The 14,064-nt window shown below is 50.0% G+C and overlaps 1 protein-coding gene across 1 annotated transcript; it reads right to left on the minus strand.

The window, feature by feature from the left end:
* Nucleotides 1–3,760: 3,760 nt before the first annotated feature.
* Nucleotides 3,761–5,636, minus strand: LOC123172057 (uncharacterized). Its single transcript, XM_044589100.1, has 3 exons — nt 4,992–5,636; nt 4,578–4,905; nt 3,761–3,849 (listed from the first exon to the last, which is right to left on the minus strand). Exons 1-3 carry the CDS (start codon nt 5,069–5,071, stop codon nt 3,841–3,843), a joined length of 417 nt encoding a protein of 138 aa, XP_044445035.1. The 5' UTR covers nt 5,072–5,636; the 3' UTR covers nt 3,761–3,840.
* Between the last annotated feature and the right edge of the window lie 8,428 nt (nt 5,637–14,064).

Consider the following 14,064-nt stretch of genomic DNA (forward strand, 5'->3'; position numbering starts at 1 on the left):
CGTCGTGTCGTATCACGCGCCGCCCCGATCACCGGCCCGCCCCCGTTGACTTGTGCGCACCGCCCCCATCGCTGCCCCGTCGCTGTGAGACCCCCGCCATGGCCGGCCACCCTCCCAAGACGCGCGCGCACACACACATGTACATGCATACACCCGGGGGCTATTGGGGCCCGCGGCGCTTCGCACTTGCCTCTTCGCTTCTCTGCGAAGCCAAGTCCAAGCGTGCCTTGGGCCCGGGGGCTACTGTCGGTGTTCTAGGAATGGGGGTACCCAGACTTGCCTGCCTGCGGCCTGCGGCGTGGCTCGAGGAGTGGCCCAGTACGGCCCATCTTCATCAACACATGCTCAAGACCCTCGCGAGGGGCCAAGCCTCGCGGGGCGGACGACAGGAGGCTTCCTCAGGCACGGCCTCGTCAGGCTGGCTCACGAGGAGGCGGAGAGATCAAGGCGGGGTACCTCACGAGATGCCCGTGACGCAAGCCATGACGACCAAGGCCAAGCGGGCGCCAGGTGGGCGCCGGCCTGCGCAGAGTCCTTGTTTCCCCTTTGGTGCAAAGGGGGCAAGCACATGCAAGGGTATCAAGCAAAGGCAACCATTTCGGTGCAACAAGACCAAGACCAGCAGGACGGCAGAGCGAAGGTCATCGTGGAGCCCAAGCTAGCGTCATCGTCAGGGTATTTGGCAGGCGAGGACCAACTTTAGTCAGGATAAGTGTACTAGATGTTCCCTTTCAAAATGGCCAATTGTTGGCGCCCTTCCCGCTCAATATTTGGGAAGAGGCCCGGGGCCTTCGCCTATAAATAGGACTAGCCACCCACGGGGAAGGGGGAGGAGATCCGCGTCTGAGAGAGAGAGAGAGAGAGAGAGAGAGAGAGAGAGAGAGAGAGAGAGAGAGAGAGAGGCAACTAAACTCCCCCTAGCAGTTCATCGCACCAGCCAAGAACAGACCTTCGCGAGGCTGTTCTTCCCTTGTACTGTTCCACATCAGCCCAGAGGCAATCCACCACACCACAAACTGGAGTAGGGTATTACACCACAATGGTGGCCTGAACCGGTATAAATCTCGTGTCCCTTGTGTTGTTCTTTGTGTAGTTTAGATCCTGGCGAGGCGGTGAGACATGGGTAGGCTGGAGGTGTGATCTCCGCGTGCACCCCAGTGTTCAAACCTCAAGGGTCTGCCGGAACCCGAAATCCGACAGAATGTTGTTGAGAAAACTGAGAATTGATCTTGTGAATGTTCAAATGATTGGATTAGCCTAAAGAGAAGCACGCCGGTTGGAAAAGAATTGACATGACAACCTCGATGATTGAAAGGATTAGCATTCATGTTGAAATATGAGAACACTGCTTAGGAAAGGTATGGAATCAACACTGGACATCAAAGCAACTCGAATACCACAACAAAACAAAACAAAGATTTGGCTTGTATAATAAGTAGGAAACAAATGCATAACCCCTCATGCATTTGTGGGAAGGATAAACCTAGCTAACTACTTGAATTCCCACCTGAGAACTCCCGAAACTTCTTGGTTATGCAATCTGGTCCCACGCCTACATGGAGCAAAAATAATCACACATCCCCTAGCAGAATTCTATGCTCCAATGTTGTGAATGCGTTCAATACATAACCAAGAAATCTCAAAAACTCATGTACCTCAGACCTTCGAACACACAATGATACTAGTCATGGAAGATCATCCGTGCTATCTCCTCCAGTACTGGGCATAGGTCATGACACTATTTGCCACCATGAAAAGTATGGGAACGTTTCGATGTCGGCATCCTTTGGTATTCCAGAACTGAAACGATAGCACTATGACGAAAACACCTTGGATCTCAACTCCTAGGGTCCAATCCATACAATCAGGAGACACCAAGGTAGAATTCCCGTCACACCAATATCGCAATGATTCCAACAATACCCGCATGATCCTAAAAAATTTGAGTGAAAAAGAGGAGAGTGAAGTCAAAACATCTACGTCACGAGTCCTCACCAGAGCGACGAGGGGATGGGGATTAAAAAGAAATCCTACACTCCAATATAACTAGACACAAAATAGTTTTTTTCTTCCAGACACAACAATGACAGCGGTTCGATCAACCAAGGGGGCTCCTAAGGTCGGTAAGGCTCTGATACCAACTTGTAGTGCCCAAGATGCGATTCTATCTCAATCACGTGATGAATTCATGATTGGGGCACAATCGCATTTTGAGCGCATAACAAGGTGGATATCATTACAACATACCATGATGTGAATAGATGAGAGTACCAGATAAAGGCTCACACTTGCCAAAAGTACAACATATATACAACAATACATCAATTCATAGCAATCATCATACAGAAGAGCGGTATCTGACTATGGTTGAAATCAAGCGAAAAAGAAGAACGACATCCACCCTGCTAGCCCAGGCTCCCGACCCGAAACCTATATCCCTTGATCAAAGAAGAAGCAGAAGAACTCCAAACAAGCAAGCATCACACTCGCGTCAGATCATCACATTACCTTTACCTGCAACTGTTGTTGTTGTAATATGTGAGCCACGAGGAATCAAAAATACCATTACCATGGGTACCAACACTAGCAAAGCTTAATGGGTATGGAAAGGATAAGTGGTGAGCTTGCAGCAAGCGGCTAAGCATTGTATGGTGGCTAACTTATGAGTACAAGAATAAGATGCGAAACTACGCAAGTGGTCGCCAACTAGTAATGATTAAGAAGTGATCCTAAACTACTTATGTTCAATCATAACCCAATCGTGTTCTCTTCCCGAACTTGCTCGAAAAGAGACAGTAACGGTTACACATGCGATTAGTGTATTTTATTTCAGATCTGGTGTCAAGTTCTCTATGACCGGGTATTAAAAACTCCAATCTGCCATATAACCGTCGGCACTTATTTCGAAAGTTTAAACCCGGCAGGGGTGTCCCAACTTAACCCATGACAAGCTCTCACAATCAACGGAGGAAAATCCTCCTCCCGGAACAACCCAGTCAAGCTCGGAATCCCAGTTCCCAAGACATTTCGACAATGGTAAAACAAAACCAGCAAGACCTCCAGACGTGCCGACACCCTGATAGTAGCCGCCCATATCTCGTCTGAGGCCATGATCGGATAAGTCAACCTACGAGTAAAACCAGTCCTTGAGTTGCCCCATGGTGGCCCTGCAGTCTGCCTATTTTGGACCGACACTCATGAGGAGCACTGGCCCGGGTTGTTAATTAAGAGTCCTCGGGTGCTAGCTAGCCCCTATGTAATTTTTAGTTGTTGTTAGGCAAATGGTAAAACCAATGTTGGGCCTTACTGGAAGAGTTTTATTCAAAGCGAACTGTTAAGGGGGGCCCATAAACCCCAACCGTGTTAGGAATGCAAAATCAAGGAACAAAACACCGGTATGACGGAAACTAGGGCGGCAAGAGTGGAACAAAACACAAGGAAAAAGGCTGAGCCTTCCACCCTTTATCAAGAAAATATGTGCATTAATAAAATAAGAGCTATTGTGATATTCCAAGATATCCATGTTCCAACATGGAACAACCTGCAACTGCACCTGCGACTATCAACGCTATAAGAGTGGCTGAGCAAAGCGGTAACATAGCCAAACAACGGTTTGCTAGGAAGATGGAAAAAGTTAGAGGCTAACATGGCAATTTGGGAGGCTTGATAAACAAGCGGTAGGCAGCGCGACATAGCGATAGCATCGAGACAACTAGCAAAGCAAAGATAGTAGTGGTATGCGGAGTAACGTTCATCTTGCCTGAGATCCCGCTAGGAAGAAGAACGAGTCCATGAAAAAGATGAATGGGCGTAGTCGAACGAATCCTCACAATCGCAACTTTACCGGAACTAAGAAGCAATACCGGAAAGAAGAAAACAACATGGTAAATGCACAAGCATAAACATGGCATGATGCATAAACAAGTATGAGGCATGTCCGGCTAAATGAGTCATGGCATGGCAAAGTGCAACAAACAATACTACAAATTAAGTGGAGCTCAATATGCAACGAGTTGCATATTGATGAAACACCACATTCATTTATTTAGTTATCTCCCATTTATGTAGCCGACAATGTTAAATGTTGTTAAACATGGCAAGAGGTGAAACATATGAAAACTACCTAGCTAAGCAAGTTTAAATGAGGCCGGAAACTATAAACAACAATTCCAGAAATTCCCCATGTGCATATTTCGTATTTGCTACTGTTCTGACCTAAATCATATTTTAGAGTTGTTAAAAATGCAAAGTAAGTTCATCATGTTAAACTATGTATTTTTCTACCTCATTTACATATAAAGTTAATTTAATTCGAAGCTACGATTATTTAGTTATGAAATAAACCATTTTAGCATGTTTTTATGCAAATTAAATGTAAACAGCATTTTAAACATTTTTAACATGGATGAAAGTTGGATATTATTAAAATAGATGGAATTCTAAACATTTACATATATAAAACATTTTAAACCGATGCACGGTTATGAAGTTAATGTATGAAACTTAGAGGGGTTTTCTGTGAAGATCTGCAGTTCCTGGAATAATTGAGAAAATCGCCAGTCAGAAAATAAAGGGACCTCGGCCAAAACAGTGGGGCTTGGCAGAGGCGCAGGCCGGCCGGGGCGACTTGGGCTTGGCAGAGGCACTGCGGCTGGGCTTGGATGCCGCTTGACGAGACCCATGCGCGGGTCAACGTGAGTGTTGCTCGTTCCTTCCCGAGCGGGAGGCGAAGTAGGGCGCTGGCGGCTGGGAGCAACACCGGCGGCCCCGGCGGGGATCTTGGCACGTTCGATGACGAGGGCCTGGGACGACACGAGGTGGTGGATCCGGGCGCAGGGAATCCGTTCCCTGCCAGATCTAGCAGTGGATGTCCGGGCGTCGATGACGGTCAGGCGGCGGCGGGAGCTGCAAGGCCATTGTGGGAAGAATTCAGAGAAATACAGAGAGGGATGAAGAAGAACGAGGGAAGGAGGCAGGGCATGGCGCTGGACCTGCGTCGTGCTCGAGGACGAGCTCGAGGAGGAGAAGCAGGGTCGAGGCGGCGGTGAGGATGGGTTGTAGGTCTTGGCATTGGCGAAGCGGGGAAGCAGAGGCGGGGCGAGGGACTGGGCTTCGTTCGTCGTTGCTATCGCGCGCAGAAGCAGGAGAGTTCGGCGATGAGGGCTTGGGGAGGCTGATCCAGGGCGGATCCGGTTGCCTCCGAGGCTTGGGCGCACTGGGGCTTCGAGATGGAGGCGGCGGATGGGACCTGCTGGTTGGGTTAGGTGGCGCAGCCTTCGGGAGGAGCACGGGCGTGCGAGAAGGCACTGCCTCAGGCGGCTGCGGACGCGAACGAGCTGGAGGCCGGGCGAGGCGTTGTACGAAGCCGAGACAGACGAATCCGGGGGGTGACGAGGCGTCGAATCCACATCTGGCCGAGGCAGGTGAAGCCGGCAACAAGTTGCTGCGCGCAGACGGCGGCGACGGGATCTGGAGTGGGTGGACGCGTCCAGGGAGGATAACGGCGCACAGGAGAGGATCGTTGCTGGGAGCTTTGGTTGGCTAGATTGCAAAACGATGAAGGGGACAAGGGTGCGTTGGTTAGGGAGTATCCCGAGAAGAGGAGGGGTGTTGACTGGCGGCGGCGTGATGGGACAAGGGGGCTAGGTTCTAGGGTTTGTCAAAATTAGACTAGGGATGGACTATAATTATGGAAAGGAGTAGAGTTTGGATCATTTGATCAAAATCGGACGGCCGAGATAAAATGCTTTGGAAGTCCAATTAAGAAATACAATATATTTTAGAGGTGTTTGGGGATGATCCGGACGCAACGGTGACGACTGCCCTGGTCGGGTTCGGGGGAGTTTCGAACGCGCACGCGAGGGGGCTGCAGGCAGCCAAGAGGGGTTAGGTGGTTGACAAGAGGGACTCGAAAACACGGTTGGTCTCCGGTCAACGAAGGCAACAGGAAGACGCAACAACTACGAATGGATGCAAGTTTTATGAAAACAATGAAAGCAACGGAGTGCCGATGCAATGCAAATGATAACATGATGAATGGAACAAACAAATAAAACACACTGTGAAACGCAAAATACATGGAAGGCACTGGAGCATCGGTCTTCGGTCGTCACATCATGGCACCCTTCCTGAGAAGGAGGAGGACGTGGAGCGTGTGGCCCGCCAGGCCACCGCTTACTGCTTGCGGGATGGCAAGCTATACCGCAGACACCCTAACGACATCTCGCTAAGATGCATTTCCAAAGATAAAGGGCGCAAACTACCCGCAATATCCATGAGGGAGATTATGGGCACCATTCTTAGGCATGCACCCTCGTGCGAAAGGTGTTCCGCAGCGGGTTCTACTGGCCTGTAACACCCCGGTGTAATGATGCTACAGTAACCTCTGGGGTTAAGTTAATTGTTTTGCTAAACATGTGCCTGATCATTTTTGTCTCTTACTCTTTCACATTCCAGTTGAATTCAATTTAAAGTTATGAGTGAAATTCAAAATGCTCAGACATGAACACAAAAATGTTCATCATGTGCCAAATAATCCACAACTAATATTGGTGGTGAACCAACATTTTTGCAAAGGGTTTAAGTGGCCTAAACTACTTAAACAGTGACCTAAGCAATAAATTAAATGCCCTTTTTAATTTATAAAATTGGCAACTATTCCAAAAGCCTCCCAACCTTTTTGAGGCAGTGCACTTTAATTATTTGAGATTGTTTTGGTCAGTGGCATAATTTTGCAAAGTCAATTGTGGCAAAAAGAAAATGCAAAAGTTGCTAGAAAAGAAAAACAAAAAAACAAAGAAAAGGAAAAGCCCCCCTCAACTGGGCCGACTGGCCAGCTGGCCACCGTGCCCCCCCATGGGCCTCGGCCCACCTCAACCAGCCGGCCCAGCTCCCCGCATCGCTCTCCCCTCCCTCCTGTTCCCCCGGTGCGCACCGCTACAGGGGCGCGTCGCCGCCCGACCACCTCGCCGGCAACGCCGCGGGTGGATAAGGGCCCCTCCCCTCGACGCCTCGACCTCCTCCCCACCTACCTCCACCCACGCCTCGAACCCCCCTCGCCCTCTCCGCCTCTCCCTCTCCCACTCCTTCGTTCTGGAGAGGAGGCCGACGCGGTCGCCGCTGTGCCTCGCATGTCCTCGCGGCCATCGAGCGCCGTTCGCCTCGCCATCGTGCCCATCGTCTCTGCCGTCGTCGTCTACCCCGTCCCCGTCCGTGCGCGCGAGCCGGAAGCCACTGCGGGGTGCGGATCGAGCCGCCCCCTTTCACCTCTGTCGCCGGCGAACTCCGTCGTCTCCGGCAACTGCTGGTGCTACTAATCTTACACCGGGCCACCTTGTGCCTCCCCGGTGAGCTCTCCTACCTTCTCCCTCTCCTTGCCTACTTGGCGCGCCCCCTAGCTGCTTCCCCACGTGCGCCCGAACGCAGCGCCGCGGAGCTCGTCGCCGGCGAGACTCCGGTGACCAAGTTGTCACGGGCCAGTGCCCAGCGCACTCACCGCACCGCGTAGGCCTCGTCTAGCCGCGTGGTTTGCCCGCAAGCGCCCCCCAGCCCTGATCCCGACGATGCCCGATCTCCGGCGTCCGCTCTGCCGCTTGCCACCGTCGTCTCCGGCCGCCCCCGGCCCGGCTACCACCCCAGTTCGACGGGGCATCTTCTCCCAGTTCGAACGCACCCGCACGCGGCCATTTTGGCCGCCGGACGGCGAATTCCGACGAGGTCCGGCGCCCCTCCGCCGCGGGAACGCTCACCGGAGCTCCCCAACGACGGCGCCGACGTGGACGTCCGGGTCCACCTCGCCAGGTCACTGCCCCGTGGCCCTAGTGGCCCGGCTAGCCCTGTTGACCTAGTCAATGGCTGACTGGGCATCGCCCAGTCACTGCCAGTGGGTCCCCCCTGGGCCCTGTTGACTAGTCAACTAGTCTGTTGACCGCTGATGCAACAATGACGCCATGATGACGTCATATTTCCTTTTCTGTTATTTCTTAAATAATTCCAGAATATTGTTTAAACTTTAAAAATTCATAGAAAATAAACTGTAACTCCGATGAAAATGTTTTCTATATGAAAGTTGCTCAGAAAAATTCAACGAATCTGAATATGTGGTCCGTTGATCTGTCACATGCCCCTAGCATGCTGAACATGGAACTTTCCCCCTCTTTTCCTTTGTCCGGAATCCACCTAACGTCGGGAATTCACCCTCGGATGTTTCCCCCCTTCGTCTGCAACGTGTAGTACCGCGTTAGAGCATGCTTAGCGCTACGTATCGTCATGTCATGCTTAGTGTTACCTCTGTTTGCTATGTATTTACTGTTTCTTCCCCCTCTTCTCTCCGGTAGACCCCGAGGCCGCTGATGCCCCGGTGATCGACTACGTCATCGACAACGACCCCTCCTTGCCAGAGCAACCAGGCAAGCCCCGCCCTTTGATCATCCCGATATCGCCCATTCCATTCTCTCATGCTTGCATTAGATTTTACTACTGTTATTGTTTGCTCCTATTCTGATGCATAGCCTGCGTTTGTATCTACTGTTGTACCTTACCTGCCTATCCTAATCTGCTTAGTATAGCTTGGTTAGTGATCCATCAGTGACCCCCACCTTGTCCTTGTTGCCCCTGCTTCATCATTGAAGACCCGATCAACAGGATTGAAGACCAGGCCCCAGCACCGCACATCACTTTCCCCTTAGTTGTTCGACACTGCTGGGTTACTATCGAGTGCCGAGGGTGAGACCTCTACAGCACTTCTGATATTAACCCTGTAGTATAGCTATTCGGTCGTGGTCATCGAGGGTGATTCCACCTTAACCACTTCCGATATGACTCTGTCGTGCAACCCCTCAAGTGTGAACCTCGGGGGTGATTCCTCTTACGTTCACCTTGATGAGTACATTGAGTGGAATTCACCGGGGGTGATTCCTCGGGTTTTCTCCTTGATGTTTAAACACACAGTTACTATGGTTACTATGACTTTACACTAAACCATGTTACTAAAGACGGGTCGACCCTGAGGGGTGCCCGCGCGAGCATAATTGCGAGTGATGAGGAGTCGGGTTGACCTGGAAGGTGCCCGTGAGATAATTACGAGGCGTGGTCGGGCATTCTTAGCCCTTGTCGCAAGTCCTCGAGACGGGGCAACGGGGTCACCTCTTTTGTGAGTCTCTGCTTGTTACCGCGCGTTCCTAATCCAGTACGATTTGGATATTTGATCCGAGGGGCCTCTGGCCTGATAGCACTAACCATCACGTGGGCATAGTATGGGCGTTCTGCGTCGTATGCATCAGCCGAAGCTTAATAGACGTCAGCGACTGAGCGGCGCGCGCCGGGTTGGACTGGTAAGCACCTACCTTTTTAAGGAGGTAGCTAGGTCTACTCACCGGCCGCGTTCGCAATGTGCAGGAGTTTCCGGGGAGATGGACCATGACCCCTGGGGGCATAGGTTTAGTCCGGCGTGCTGGCCTCTCTATTAAGCCTAGGTCGGGTTGCGGCATATTGTTTGGCCGAGGCCGGGCATGACCGAGGAAAGTGTGTCCAGCCGGAGTCAATCGAGTGTGGTGCGTAAGTTGGTGCACCCCTGCAGGGAAGAACTAATCTATGCATAGCCTGTCCTACGGTAACGGACACTTGGAGTTGTATCCCGATCGATACAACTAGAACTGGATACATGTGATGAGAATTGGATGGTGATGAGAATTGGATTGTGATGACAATTGGATAGTATGGCTCTGGGATTGCTTTCTCGCAGGGAGTCGAGAAAGGATCCCTGGCCGATGTTGATAAAACTACTACTACTTTACTTTATGCTACTCTACTCCCTCTTGTTTGCTGCAAGATGGTGGTTTCCAGAAGATGCTAGTCTTTGATAGGACTAGGCCTTCTCTCTATTCTGGCATTTCTGCAGCCCAGTCCACATATACAACCTTCCTTTGATAATGTTGCATCTGTAGTGTAGATCCTTGCTTGCGAGTACTTTGGATGAGTACTCACGGTTGCTTTGCTCCCTCTTTTTCCCCTTTTCCATTCTTCTCGGATGACGCAACCAGATGATGGAGTCCAGGAGCCAGATGACACCTTTGACGACTGCTACTACACCGAGGGCGTCTACTACCACGTGACGAAGACCGCCGATGACGAGGAGTAGTTAGGAGGCTCCCAGGCAGGAGGCCTTGCCTTTTCGATCGTAGATGCTTTTGTGCTAGCCTTCTTAAGGCAAACTTGTTTAACTTATGTCTGTACACAGATATTGTTGCTTCCGCTGACTCGTTTGTATTCAAGTTGATGTATTCGAGCCCTCGAGGCCCCTGGCTTGTAATATAAAGCTTGTATTATTTTAATTTGTGTCTAGAGTTGTGTTGTGATATCTTCCCATGAGTCCTTGATCTTGATCGTACACATTTGCGTGTATGATCAGTGTACGATTGAATCGAGGGCGTCACAAGTTGGTATCAGAGCCGACTGCCTGTAGGTAGCCCCCTTTCCAACTCCTTGGCCGAAGTTGAGTCTAGTCACTGAAAAACATTTACTAACATTAGGATCCCGTGACCACATTCACCCCGAAGTTGGATAAAGCCATAGTTATTTCTTAGACTAGCCCCTTGAATAGCACACACACCTGTCGTGTTGACTACGAAGTGGAATCCATCGTACCTCCTTCATTATGCATGTTTCGTCATGAATGATCCTTGCCTTTGCAAATGCTCAATGCTGAACTACCCCTGTTACATGTTAGCAGGATGGTTAGACCGGCTGGTCGTGGTCATGGTGCCAACGATCCACCACCGCTTGAATTCTTTGCTGGAATGATGCAACAGTTTGAGTTGAATCGCCAGTTCATGGAAGGAATGATGACTCAGTTTCCTCGTCCGAACATGAATCAACAGCCAACCCCAGTTACTCTGCAGGACTTCATGGGCCTCAACCCGACAATCTACCGCAGTTCAACTCAGCCCCTTGATGCTGATGACTGGCTCCGAGACATCACGTATGAAATGGAGTCTGCTAGTGTTGCCCCTGCCAGCTATGTCACCTTCGCATCCTTCTTCCTCAAGGGTCCCGCTGCTCAATGGTGGGACAGCCACAGGCGTACCCTACCTGCTGGAATGCTCATCACTTGGCCAGATTTCCAAGCCGCTTTCTGTGCCCGCTTCATTCCTCAGGGAATCATGGACAGGAAGAAGCGAGAGTTCCGTAACCTCACCCAAGGCAACAAGTCTGTAGATGCTTATCAGCGGGAATTCTTGGAATTGTCCCGTTACGCTGAAGAAGACATTGCTACTGATGCTCGTAGACAAGAGAAGTTTCGTGATGGACTTCACCCTGATATCAAGCTAGCACTGCTCATTCATGACTTTGCCGACTTCGCCACCTTGGTGAACAAGGCTATTCAGGTTGAGACTGGTCTTCAGGAACACTAGGGATCCCTCAGGCGTAGCCGTGACGCTGGCCCATCTTCGGGCCCATCAGCGCAGAAGCGTCGGATATGGATTCCCCACATCATGTATCGTCCAACTGCACCTACACCAAGACAGTCATATGCTGCACCTCGTCTGCCTCCTCCACCAGAGAGGCAGCCTCTTCGAGATGTACCATCCCAAGCTCCTGCTCCCGATCCCAATGATGGTCTGTGCTTCAGATGTGGCCGCCCCGGCCACCTTGCTAAAGAGTGCACTCAGAAAAAGAGCCAGCTGGCTCTACCTTCAATTGGCTGTAATAATCAGCCCTATAACAACAATGCCAGACCTTATGGTCGTGGTCATGCTAATCATGTTGATCTGAATGAAGCTCAAGACCAGCCTGCCACTGTGATGGGTACTCTTCTCATTAATTCAGTACCAGCTGCTGCTTTATTCGATACAGGAGCATCGCATTCTTTCATATCAGAAGATTTTGCATTCATGCATGGCATTAAATATGAAGAGATGCACACTCCACTAATGGTAAAAACCCCTGCGGGCCAATGCCAAACCTCCATGATTAGCCACAACGTTTCAGTTGAAATCGAAGGGTTGGAATTCTTTGCATCCCCCATTATTCTGAAGTCTTCCAATATTGACCTAATTCTGGGAATGGATTGGTTGAAAGCACATACGGCTTCTATCGTTTGTGCCTCTAAAACCGTCCATCTTCTACACCCTTCAGATGAGATAGTAAGCTACAATGCTCGTATGGTTCGAAACGCTGAAGCACGACTTTATGTGCTGAATGCGTTGAACGCGGCACCTCTTGAGGGAATTGAAAAGATTCCAGTCGTCCGCGACTTCCAAGACGTATTTCCAGAAGAACTTCTAGGAATACCCCCTGCCCGGGCTGTCGAGTTCGTCATCGACTTGAAACCAGGCACCGTTCCTATTGCAAAACAACCCTACAAGATGCCACCTCATGAACTCCTTGAGCTTAAGGAGGAAATCGACAAATCTCTTCGCAAGGGTTTCATTCGTCCAAGTTCCTCTGCTTGGGGAGCACCTTCTCTCTTTGTGAAGAAGAAGGATGGAACGAACCATTTGGTCCAAGATTACCGTCCTATCAACCAAGCTACAATTCAAAACAAATATCCCCTTCCTCAGATCAATGATCTGTATGATCAACTTGCTGGTTCATCGATATTCTCTAAACTCGACTTGAGGTTGGGTTACCACCAGATCTGTGTTCGTGAAGAGGATATTCCAAAGACCGCCTTCGTCACTCGTTATGGTTCTTACGAGTACACCGTCATGTCATTCGGTTTAACCAATGCTCCAGCTACATTCTCTCGTCTGATGAACTATATATTCATGGATTACCTCGACAAGTTCGTCGTAGTCTATCTCGATGATATACTGGTATATTCGAAGAATAAAGAAGAACATGCTGAACATCTTCGTCTTGTTCTGGAAAAGCTTCGAGAGCATCAACTTTATGCCAAGTATTCCAGGTGTGAATTCTGGTTGCCCGAAGTCACCTACCTTGGTCATGTCATCTCCAAGGATGGTATTGCCGTCAACCCAGAGCGCGTTCAGGCTATTCTTGACTGGACCCCTCCGAAGACTGTCAAGCAAGTCAGAAGCTTTCTCAGACTGGCCAGCTATTGTCGCCGCTTTGTCGAGAACTTCTCCAAGATCGCCAAGCCACTGACTAATCTGCTTCACAAAGGCGTTAAGTTCGATTGGACAGACAAATGTCAGGAAAGTTTCCAGGCACTCAAGGCCAAACTGACTTCTGCCCCAATGCTTGCTCTCCCTGATTCTCGCAAGGACTTTGTCATCTATTGTGACGCTTCACGTCAAGGATTAGGCTGTGTCCTAATGCAAGAGCGCAGGGTGATTGCCTATGCCTCCCGTCAAGTGCGTCCTCACGAAGAAAACTACCCAGTTCATGACCTCGAGCTTGCTGCGGTTATCTTTGCACTGAAACTATGGCGACAATACCTTCTCGGTAATCGTTGTGAGATCTTCACCGATCATCAGAGTCTGAAATACCTGTTTACTCAGCCAGATCTGAACCTCCGTCAGCGGCGATGGATGGAAGCTATTGCTGACTACAACTGCGGTATATCTTATACACCTGGCAAGGCTAATGTAATGGGTGATGCCCTGAGCCGAAAGTCTTATTGCAATAATCACCAGGTCTACAAAGCTCAACCCCGCCTTTATGAAGAGCTATGCCAGCTAAACCTTCAACTAGTTCCACAGGGTTCTCTGAATAACCTTGTACTAGAACCAACTCTGCTGAAAGCAATTAAGTCTGCTCAAGTCAAAGATGCTCACATTGATTTGATGAAAAAGGATCTTGCCTTAGATAAATCCAGAGATTTCTCACTTGGTGAAGATGGAACCTTATACTTCAGAGACCGCATTGTAGTACCCCGGTTCGAGCTTATGACAGAGAAGGTGTTGAAAGAAGCGCATGACACCCCTCTCTCTTTTCATCCGGGAAGTACCAAGATGTATCTTGACATCCGTCAGAAGTACTGGTGGTATAAGATGAAGCAAGACATTGCTCGATATATTGAAGAATGTGACGTTTGTCGTCGCATCAAAGCAGAACATCAGAAACCGGCTGGATTTCTGCAACCGCTTCCGATTCCTGAAT

The sequence above is a fragment of the Triticum aestivum genome, unplaced genomic scaffold, assembly GCF_018294505.1.
Source record: "Triticum aestivum cultivar Chinese Spring unplaced genomic scaffold, IWGSC CS RefSeq v2.1 scaffold4B_scf_1981, whole genome shotgun sequence".
Classification (NCBI taxonomy): domain Eukaryota; kingdom Viridiplantae; phylum Streptophyta; class Magnoliopsida; order Poales; family Poaceae; genus Triticum; species Triticum aestivum.